At 44.5% G+C, this 11,512-nt stretch overlaps 1 protein-coding gene across 1 annotated transcript; it reads left to right on the top strand.

Annotated features, from left to right (window-relative positions):
- Window positions 1-3,461: 3,461 nt before the first annotated feature.
- Window positions 3,462-6,192, top strand: LOC119213432 (somatostatin receptor type 2). Its single transcript, XM_062560263.1, has one exon. The coding sequence runs from the start codon at window positions 3,781-3,783 to the stop codon at window positions 4,813-4,815; it is 1,035 nt and encodes a 344-aa protein (XP_062416247.1). The 5' UTR covers window positions 3,462-3,780; the 3' UTR covers window positions 4,816-6,192.
- Window positions 6,193-11,512: the final 5,320 nt, after the last annotated feature.

The raw sequence follows: 11,512 nt of genomic DNA, 5'->3' as shown, positions 1-11,512 counted from the left end.
TCGCAGGCTATTGGTCAATAAGCTCGACAGAAGAAGTCCAAGCATCGGTGGGAGCGTCCTTATTCCTTCATCAAAATCTTATGAAAACGCCACTGAACTCTGAAATAGTTAAATTATATTATATTCTATTGTATGCTTCCTTTCCTTTTTTTTCTAATTCAGTTTAATCCACGAAGCATGAAGAAAGAACATTTTACTGCATGACAATTTCGCTGTGTTATATATAGCACTGTTGTGTTCATTCAGTACACATGACACATGACATTGCACTTGTGGACATCATTTGTGAGGGATCTCTCCTTTGTTCTCCTTAAAGTTTCTTGTCTCCTGTTGTTTTCTCTGTTCGTAACTCTGCATCAGTTTCTTCTGGATATAAAATATGTAATTAGCTCCCCTTTGACCACAATAATAAAAGACTACTTACAAATTGATTATTCTTTTACATAATATGTAATTATGTAACAATAGGGGACTTACTGCATTTGTTATACACGTCACTTATGTAGCATTTCAAAGCTAGACTATACATCACTGTATATTTACACGTTGGCAGGACATTATGTATGTGTGTAAGACCACTGGCCTTTAGTTGCACATCTGTGGACTTTCTGCCTGCTGACAAGAAACAGATTCTGGGGATGTTGCTGTGGAATTTTGCCTTCGCAGTGGTTGTTTCCCAGGATGTTCTCAGTCACTTTTCGCTGATAATTCCCTGGAATGATGACCTTTGACACAAAGACGATCATTAACGTGTTCAAGCCCTGAATCGAAAGCACCATCCAAACCTAAACAATAATCACAATTTTTCTTATGCGAGTATTCGTAGTCTAAACTAGCCAATTACAGCAGGATACCATATCTTTGAGTTTGACCCTGAGGCAAGTTGAACTTCTTTTCATTTTGAAAACTAAACCAAGCAAGGGAATTCTTTCAAATCTGTAAATTCTTAGCAGACTCAAAATATAAATAATCTTTCTTTTGCTTTATGTCTTTGTCATTTCTATGCTTGCAGGCTTATTTAACAGCGGTGAGTATTGGTGGCTTAAGAAGGAAGGAGTTACTCTGCTGTTGCGTAAAACATCTAAACCGAAATATCTAAACATGACGACAGGCCGCATATTTTTTTCAGCAGTATAAGAGATAAAACAGCACCAGATTGCCTCGACTTTTTTCATTTTCACATTTCAAAGTATATGTTGTCCACTACATGTTAACATGCCACTTCTGATACGATACATTAATGCATTTAGATTACGCAATGACAGATTTCTATATTTTATTACCGAAACACAGATGTTACAGAGCAATTGGGATAATTGTTCTGCACTCCTTTAAATATTTCACATTTTATATCTGGCAATTGCAGTAAACTTGCATAGCTCATAAGCAATCAGGGTTTATAGGCACGGTTGCTGGGAAACAAAGAAAAGAGAATACGCTGATACCCAAATAACAAAAGAACAAGACAAAACAGCATACTGAGTTTCCAGATTCCTTCTGTCGCTTCCTCCTACTTTCAGGTATGCTGAAAGCAGTTACTGCATATTTTGCTGAAATGATATTATTGCAAGCAAACTGCGGATCTTGGGTCTCGGTTTTTCATTCACACAGCACTGCTCTAAACATTTCTCCTCCCCATTGGATGGATTGCCATGCATTTTGGTACCGATTTGCATGGTCCCCAAAGGATGCGAAATGCGGACATTGGAAATTCCTTGACATCCCTTGAACGAATGGTATATTAAACATTCAAACATTTTGACATGTATTTAATGTCCCTTGAGGATAAACCCTAATGACCGGTGATAGTGTGACTTGGACTCTATTTGTGAAATGAATTGAAATGAGTGGGAGAATATTGCCCAGAAATTTGCAACACCGCTGTTTTACTAGCATTTTTCATTCATTCAGTCCAACGCCTTGAGGCACCAAATGGATTTGCACAACAGTTAGTGAGGTGGATATTTTTGGCGTTGAAAGTAATATCTGTGAGGTTTTTCAAGACTCTTCATTGAGCGCCATCATATGGTTATTCTAACTTCCGTGCAGTACATTATGAGTTCATCAGAGGGAGGTAGATGCACTCATTTGGAATGTTATCAGCTGATTGAATGGACGTCATCTGTAGCTGCCACTGTCCTTTTAGTGCTTCAGACGCGCACTCTTCTGAAGCTTCATTACTTCATTCCAAGTATCGGCCCTTGATTGTGGCAATGTGAACGATCCACACGGCTCGCGCTTTTCATGTCGGCGGCTCTTGCAGCGGTTGAACATCGATGACAGCATGTCTGTCAGAACTCCAAAGTAAAAGAGTGCCCGTGAAACCCGAAGCTGTCAAACGTCTCCAGATTTAGCACCATAAAAAACAGTAACGGGGCCGGGGAGGCGGGCCTGGTGTCTCCAGGGAGGAATAAATCCACAGCCTGATCGCGAGCTCACACTACAAAGGCATTTTTCCCCGTGATCCGGAACCAGTCAAAAGGTACGTCTTGAGCTGACACCGAGGAAAAGTGTGGCCCGGGATGAACGAGCTCTCAGATCTGGTCTTTAGAAAAACAATCAATGGACGGGGGGGGGGGGGTGGATGTGATGGGAGGAACGGACTGTTCAGTGTGGAGGGTGGGGGGCGGAACAGAACTGAGGTTTTCTGGGGGGGGGGGGGGGGGGGGGGGGGACGAGCCTGCTATGCGTGTCAGAGCGGCAACAGGGCGGAGGTCATCGCTCATCCAGAGTCGTCGTCGTCCCCCCCCCCCCCCCCCCCACACACACACACTTTGTCCAATCTACCCGTCTCCTCCCCGCTCCACTGTTTTATCTGATGTGCCTTTTTGCTCTTTGTCTACTTTATCTTTTACTCTTTCACCTCTGCTTTTGGTGAAGTGAGGAAAAACAAGGTGGAAGGGTTGGAGGAGGAGGAGGAGGAGGAGGGAAGGAAAAGCATCTCTTGTCAAATGTGAAGAAAAAAAAAGCTCTCTTTCCTCTCTGTAGATTTTCTCAATCGAGATTGTAAAGGGTGAGTGGCCCCAGCTACGAGATAGTGCTATTATCTGTGTGTGTGTGTCTGTGTGTACGTGACCCCCCAGTGAACTGTGGTGAGACAAAATGGATGATGCCGAGGTTGGGTGAAGTGAACAGAAGCACAGGGGCGAGAAGAAAGAGTGGAGGGAGAAAAAAAAAGAAGTTATGAAAACAAAAGTATTGCAGCAGATGGTGCCAGAGTTTACCCTGGAAACCGCATAACGGCAGAGGAACTGGGGGAGTGCCGAGGAGGGGCGTGAGCCAAGCTGGAGTTTGTCTCTTGAGACTGATGACTGTGCGTGTGTGTGTGTGTGTGTGTGTGTGTGTGTTGTTGCACACTGTGGGGGGGGGAAACATATAAAAGGGCTCCCAGGGAGAAAGAGCGGTCAGGGAAGCGAGTGACCGTCCTGCTCTTTTCCACACTGCTGTGCACCTCAGTGTGTGAAGGGTGTGTGTGACTGTGTGTGTTTGTGTGTGTGTGTGGGTGTGTGTGTGCACATGTGGATCAGAGAGAAGCGTGCCGTCTACCCCGCCACAAAGGATTACGCTTTTTCTTTCTTTCATTCTTCGAGGTAAAAAGAGGTAACGAATGAGCGGACGCGGTGGGAGGGGCTTGACGTGCTGCAGAAGCTTCGGTTCGACCTGACCGCCGCGTCGGAGTTTTGGCTTATTGAGCTGCTTGCAGAGGAATCTGAACCAAAGCAACGACTTGGTCCCGCTGAGCTACCACTCCTCTAGCTCCTCCTTTTTGTAAAATATTGGATGCTCAACGGCAGCATGGACGCCTCCTCTCTATCAGACATTGACAATCAGACCTATGTGAACGGCCACTATTTCCTTGGGGACAGCGTCGATGGCTTCGGCGTCTCCATGGCCGTGCTCTACCTGGTGGTTTGCATCCTGGGCCTAGCTGGGAACTCCCTCGTCATTGTCGCCATTTTGAAGTTGGACAAAATGTCCTCCTCCACGACGGTGTACATTTTCAACCTGGCCCTGGCCGACGGGCTCTTCATGGTCGGCCTCCCCTTCGTGGCGAGCCAGAACTTCCAGAACCACTGGGTGTTTGGCGACGCGCTGTGCAAGGCGGTGATGGCGCTGGACGGCATCAACCAGTTCACCAGCGTCTTTTGCCTGACGGCGATGAGCGTGGACCGCTACCTGGCGCTGGTCGACCCGCTGCGCTTCGCCCGCTGGAGGACGCCGCGCCGCGCCAAGGCCGTCTCGGCCTTCCTCTGGCTGTTCTCGCTGCTCACCATCCTCCCCATGGCGCTTCACTTCGCCGACCGGGGCCTGTGCGTGCCGCACCTGGTTCCTCACGACTGGTGGCTCGGCATCCTGTGGTACACCTTCGCCGTGGGGTTCGCCTTGCCATTCGTCGTCATGACGGCGTCCTACGCGGCGCTGCTGCGCCACCTGAGGGCCCAGCGCCGCCGCGCGCCGCCACCGCCGCCCAACCGGGAGGGCCAGCGGCTGGAGCGGCAGGTGGCCGAGATGGTGGGGGCAGTGGTGGTGGTGTTCGGGGTGTGCTGGCTGCCCTTTTACACCTTCAACTTTTGCTCCCAGTATCAGAGCGGCGTGGCCCAGGCCTTCGCCAGGGCTTTTGAGTTGGCGGTGCTGCTGTCGTACTCCTGGAGCTGCGCCAACCCCATCCTCTACGCCTGCTTCTCCGATACCTTCAGGAGGCACTTCCGCACCCTCCTCTGCCCCGCCGCCAAGTCATCTCCCAGCATGCAGTGCAACACTGAATGGTATGACTTAAATGACACAGGTGTGCGGGAGGTGACGATTCTGGCGTAAAGAGGCCACCATTTAACTCCTTTCCCTTTCTTTAGACTTACTCATTTGACTGCTTGTAGGTATGTGGTACATTTGATATGTTTGGAATCTATAACTTGTACATATTGTCTTGCCCTTGGCGATCCGATATGTTTGATTTTATTTTTTTATTTTTTTTGTTCACCGCTTTCTCAAATGCAGATGAATCTTTAAGTTCAACCTCTCCCCCACTGGGAGAATTCAAACGCGGTACTTTCTCACGCCTTTCTGAGCCAAAGTGGAAGAGGAAGAAATGTGAAGAGCATACTTCCTTTTGGAGTAGGATCCCGCCTCCTGCTCCGTACGACACAAACTGTGCTCTAAGTGAATCTGCTCCACTGCACATCCTGTTGTGCGACATCTCAGCAGAACTAATGACATGAGAGACAAGAGGGATGACTCGTGGACAGGTGGCGGGAAAACAGAAGAACGCGGTTCACATGGCTTTGGTCAAACACAAATGCAGACGCACACACGCTTCGTCAACCCCCACAGCTGGATTATGTCAAACGTCTCCGTGTGTGTGTGTGTGTGTGTGTGTGTGTGGTAGGCCGTATTCCTGCACCCGCACACATGCATGTAGGGAACCTTGTGTCCCGCAGGCGCACTGCGGTGTTCTGCTTGAGTGGGATTTGGCTAAAAGCATAAGGACAGGTGAACACACCCAGTGACACATTTACTCTATGGATTTTGGCACATCAGTTCATCTTTTATTGTAAAATGTCACTAGTTGAGGAATGTCAGTCTTGGGATTTGCTTGATTGAAAATAAATTGTGACAAAACCCAAGGCTTTCATAAAGTCACGCAGAGGCATGTCACCCACTAAGTTAAGATGTCCATGTACGGCAATAGCAGCCCCATGCTTCTCAGGGACGTGACTTTGGTTTTAAGACTCCAATATGCAGGCATAATGCATTGTGGGTGATTTGATTCGAAAGGGGTCAAAAACGCATCCAACGGGGAATAAACAGACACTAAACATATTCAATCACAGCTTGTCAAGTCAATCACAGCACAAAGTGAACAAACAGAAACATCTTTTTGGGTACAAATGCAAAGAAGCAGATCATTGAAAACATCCTTGTAAAAAGTACATTTGAAGTTTGTTAATTATCAGTGATGTAAATCGACAGTATATAGATGAGAAAATGGCATTTGTGTGCGAGACAATCTGTATTTTCCTTTTATACACTCAATGTGATCCATTAACACCACGTCTTAAACACACAAAAACACAACTTGGCCCTACATATACTATATATTATATAGTATATATGTATACTATATATATAAATATGACATTTTTTCTCAGATGGTGTTGCCGTATAAACTGTAAATAAATTGTTTCTTGTGTTTTATTTGCGTCTGTTGCAGTATTTCAAAGCAAAAGAATGAACCAAACACAAACACAAATGTTATGAAAAGATTCACAAGCTAAGACCATGAGTGCTGCTTATTTCTGACAAACGTGTCCCTCTTGAATCATAGCTGTGGTGTAAATTAAGGTTAGTCAAGTATTACACATTGGTAGCCCACAACTATGAAGTAAGTTACTTAAATATTTCGATTGCACTACATTACTGAGAGACTTTGAACAAAGTATTTTCACATCTCTGTGCTTTCATTCAAGTGAAATACATCTCCCACCACTGTAATAGCTAGTTTCTGTATGACAGATCAATAAAAAAAAAAGAAGCATGTTGCTGAATAACTGAAATTCTTAAAGGCCTTTAGTTCTGTAGGATGAAGAAGTGAACTCTCCTCAGTTCTGTAAACTGGAAAGACTGTAAATGTCAGGCCCGCTTACTGAGACCCACACGCGTCTTCGGGCTTTTTATTTTTTTTTCAGAGCTAGTAAACCTGGGCCCATCTCCTAAGAAGTTAAGCTCATGTGCCTGGGGCATGGACCGGACGGAAACCGAGTTCAGGGTTTAGCCCAAAAGATCAGAACACTCACAAACATCCTAATTAGTTCCTCATGGTTCAATATTCTGAAGGAGTTTACGACATCTATTAATGAATGCATGTAGATGTTGGCGCAACAAATGAACATCTGTCTCTTGTCAAGGTTCAAGTCATTATTTCCCCACTGCTACTACTAACTCTTCTCCTATGAAGAATATTCATGTAATCACTGTAACCATGTTCAAATTCTAACTCTGGGTTTAAATCTGAAGCCTTTTGTATAGCAGAGTGCAAATTGGCCTCAGAAGGCTGCGTGGAGTTCAGGTTTACCAGAGGGTGTCATTGGGTTCTCGGTGATGTTATTTGTCTGGGAACACTGTAGGTGGAGGGAGGGATGAGGTGGGGGAGTTCACTATGGATAGAGGTTAGGGGATGGGGGCTGTACACAGTCATTGTCCCCATGAGAAGCAACAAAGTAGGGTGGATGACGAAGTGGATTCACGGGTCACAGGAAAAGGAACATTTTCCTAGATCCTTCCTCTAATAATTAACTTTTGGAAAAATAAATATGTATTGCGACCTGAAGCCTGGAACTAGTAAACAGGAAACCTCGTATATGCAGGCAAAAGAGATCTCCTTTTATCTATACGAATAGAATTTAATAAATCTTGAGGAGAGTTTGAATGAGGCGGCAGTAGCTAATAGAACAAATGGTAGTATTCATCAAGAATTGTGCTGTAGCAGGGTACTATACCTTGATGTCAGGTGCGATTACGTGGCAACACCAAACGCTTTACATGGCTCCGAGGTCAGGTATGAGGGCCACTGGGCAGAATCCCCCCCACCCCACCCCTGAGGGGTGTCAGGACCTGCTCTTGACTAAAGCAGGAAATACCAGCCAGAAGAACCGCATGTGGTGGATTGTTCACTTACACTGTCCAATCGATTTTGCAGAAAGGTTCAAGATTTACAATGTAGTGCCACAATCCAAAAGGTCACCCTAATAAATAGGTTGGGAGTGTGTGCGCGTGTGTGTGTGTGTGTGTGTGTGTGTGTTGGTCCTAATGAATGCACTGGCAGACAGCAGTAACATCCGATGGTCTTTTACCTCTTACTGATTCTACCATCAGTCTACGTGATTAAGACCAGATGCAAACTTCCTGAGAGGTGTCTCAGCAAGGAATATCAATAGTACCCCTGAGAGACAGTGTGTGTGTGTGTATTTATCCATGACCTGATTAGACCAAGAGATCAATAAAGGTCAATTAGGAAACGCACACGGTCCACTCGCTGCTGGGCATCTCTTCATTTGTTTTTTACGCCTCTATTTGTTTCTTTCTCCTTCTCCGTTCCTGTCATTCCCTCATTTCTCATCCAGGAATTGCAATCAGTTTGCTGTGTTCTTGGAAGGCACAAAAATGTGTATAAAGTATAATGTGTTTTGAAAATGTTTGATGACTTTGATGTGTGCTTAAAGCAGAGGGTTCAATCGCTTTTTGTATTGTTGTTGCAAAGCACACGAAGCCTGAAGCTTTATGCAACTCATCCTTAGACCTAAAAAACACACACTTTATATGACTTTCAAATCCCGTGCATAGCATTTGGAAAGGACCATAAACAGGCGTTATTTGTTGTTAGTGGTTAACTTACATTAATTGAACAAAATGACTGGGTAAGATTCAGGCAACATTTGTTATGTTTAGATTAAAATACAGTACATGATGTTTCATCATATACCCACGAAGCTACCTCATGTTCTGTTTTTTTTTGTTTTTTTAAAAGCTCTGTGAATCTGAAAAAGAGTTCACTGAGAAATACCAGTTGTATTTTAGAATGCACTCATTTGTTCATAATTCAGTGATGTAGATCATTTATTTACTACTAATGGTGTTATCTGCTGTACTAATGCAATAGAAGGCGGCTCAGAGAACCACGGTGCTCATCTAGACAGGCTGCTTCTGGGGCTCAGGCTCAGAATCTGTAAAGTCAACACGATACAACAGGAGAAGACCTTTTGAACTCATGCGAAGCCAAACTCATTTTTAATTAAAGTAAAATTACAGGATTTGTACAGAGACATGTCTGCGATAGCTGCCCTGTGAATTATATTGACATGCGATACGTATGAATTGTCTCTTTGACTTTTTGTCTGTTGTTAAGCTGGATCACCCCAGAAAGGTTAAAAATACATTTTAACACAAATCACGTAACATAACCAAGTAGTTTCGTTTAAATCCATTAACTACATGTTTGAAACTACAATTCCCCCGAAATCGTATTATCACCGTGGTAACGGCCATTTAATGGGCTGAAAACCTTCCACGAGGATGCTTTAATATGCAGTTTGAAGAAAAAATAATCTAGGGATGTAATTACATTTGCTGCTTAATTAAAAGCCTTAATTGGCTATCTATTCATTAATCAAGGATTCTTTTTAAATGTTGCAATCTTGAAGATTTCAGTCCTGGTTAAAATGCTCGCCATCAGGGTGTAGTCTATTACTTTAGGTCCAAACAGCTGACTTATTTGATTTTGTCTGTTTTTGTAGTGTAGTGTGCAGATATGCTGTGTACTTCATGGCCATGCACGCACAATGATTCGACCACATTAGTCATTTGTGCATAAGGTCCCTCTTGCAACCGGCTGTCATGTAACTAACCTTGTCTTTTAAAACGGCTTCAAAGAGAGCAAAGAGGTTTGCAGATCATGAAGAGAGGAACGATCAAACAGGTAGTAGGTCAATTATTGTGTTTGAACGAAGGTCCATTTCAAGTATTGCTTTTCAAAACCATATGTTATGAGCAGAATGAATCCTCCCCCTCCTTCTCGATTGCTATCTAAAAGCAACCCGTTGCATAATTTACGCTCATAACACACATTTCCCACATGAGCCCGTCTTATATGCTGGACTTTATTTTACGACACATGAGTCCATATAAAAAGACAAATGCAACATCATTTGTCATTTGATGATTCAAAAAACACCATGTAGCACTGTGTCAGATCAGTTAAGGCCTTCATAAATACACTTTCTGATTCCATTCAATCAACATTTGAATTTGTGAATAAAACGTGGGAACATTACGAGTCACATTCATTTAACTCGCACTCAACCATCTTGGGAGCATGAGCAAGATTCTCGGAGCATTATTCAAAACCACCTGAATCATTTGCATTGTTTGCCTTGCTGTTACTGCACCAACAAGTGGGCCGTCTAAAGGGAGCTCTTTTAACACCATCTGCACGCACAGGCCACTTACGAGCCAGCATACCGGCCTGTGCATACAGTTTGCCCCACTGGGGGCTGCGCAGCAGAGAGATCACACAAAGGGACGCCTCGGCCAGTAGGAAGGGGTGCCGAGACACTGTTTCCCCATCTAGTCACCCTGGCCTGAGGCAAATACCGAAAAAGGCTAAATCCTATGAGGCATAATAACCCATTTACCACATGTATGGCAAAGCCACGAACAAGAATAGGCATTGGTTTAGGATTCTGGTCTGATTCATGTGCTTCTGAAATGTTCATAACATGCCAGACACGTCGTAGCAAAAACACCTATATATATATATATATATATATATATATATATATATAAGCCTGGACTAAGTAGTAGTTCACGCTAGTGAGTCATTTCGGCAGTCCCCTCAGCTGCAGACACAATTTTTTATGGTAAACTCAAGTGGACCCGGGCCATTCTACTATTCCAGCATTTAGATAGGCATGACAAAATAAATTATTGTTAACTGAGTCGTGGCGCTACTTTTTTTTTCCACAGATCAGACAGGCTCAGTGCGTTGCCCGAGGATCTATTTCCTTTTCTGTGTTCGCGGTCTAAAAAACCCCCACATCTTTCCACTTCACTCTGAATCTCAAACCATCCATCTTAATTAATGCACTTCTCGGGAGCGAGACCCCATGATCCCGATCGCTACTTGAAATTGTCCCGGGATCTGGCAGGGGGCAGGACACACACACACACACACACACACAGGACTCCACGGGGCTGATCAATGAGCCGTTTTTAGGTGCCGTGGGGATCCCAGGATGGGCTGACTCTCACAGTGATATGGTACCGAGTCTTCTCCAACATGGCCCCTCGAGGCTCGACTGGCTCTTCGGTTCAGGCTAAATACGGAAACAGCAGCGGAAAAAAACAAATATATTTTGCTGCAAATGACCCTGAAAAAGTCGCCTCTTGATTCGGCTGTCAGACGACACAGTGCAGAACATGCGGTAAATATAGTGGATGGATCCCTCATCGGGTCTTTTCTCTCTTGCTGTCGCTGTCACTGCGTGCTGTTGACGCGCCGCCCTTCCCACGGATCGCTCTGTGCATGAAAATCTGATCTGAGGGTGGTTGGTTTTGTCAGAATTAGCTGGAAAACGTCGCCATCGCTTCATGTGCTGGAGGTTTTCTCTTCCCTCCGAACCAATCAGCTCACTAAACACCGTCTTCCTCGTCGGAAGTATCTGCATCAAATGGAGCAATACACGCTTGAAGGTGTTTTTATAATCAGCGATCCTTTGTCTTGACTCGATGACATTCGATCTGCCCAGGCCTCGCTGCGACGCTAAACCAATTTTCACGCGGATTCTCTCGAATCCTTTCAAATCGTAAGCATCAAAGTAACATGTCCAGGCCAGCTAACATCAAACAAAATAATTAAACTCCAGATTATTTAGATGCTCTTGTTTTTGAGCTGTCTAAATCGTCTCTAATTGAATCTCCCAGGCTTGTAGGCATCAATAATAACTCGGCTATGGTTGCGGCA

Source organism: Pungitius pungitius, chromosome 21 (genome assembly GCF_949316345.1).
Source record: "Pungitius pungitius chromosome 21, fPunPun2.1, whole genome shotgun sequence".
Classification (NCBI taxonomy): domain Eukaryota; kingdom Metazoa; phylum Chordata; class Actinopteri; order Perciformes; family Gasterosteidae; genus Pungitius; species Pungitius pungitius.
This window is presented reverse-complemented; position numbering and strand designations above follow the sequence as displayed.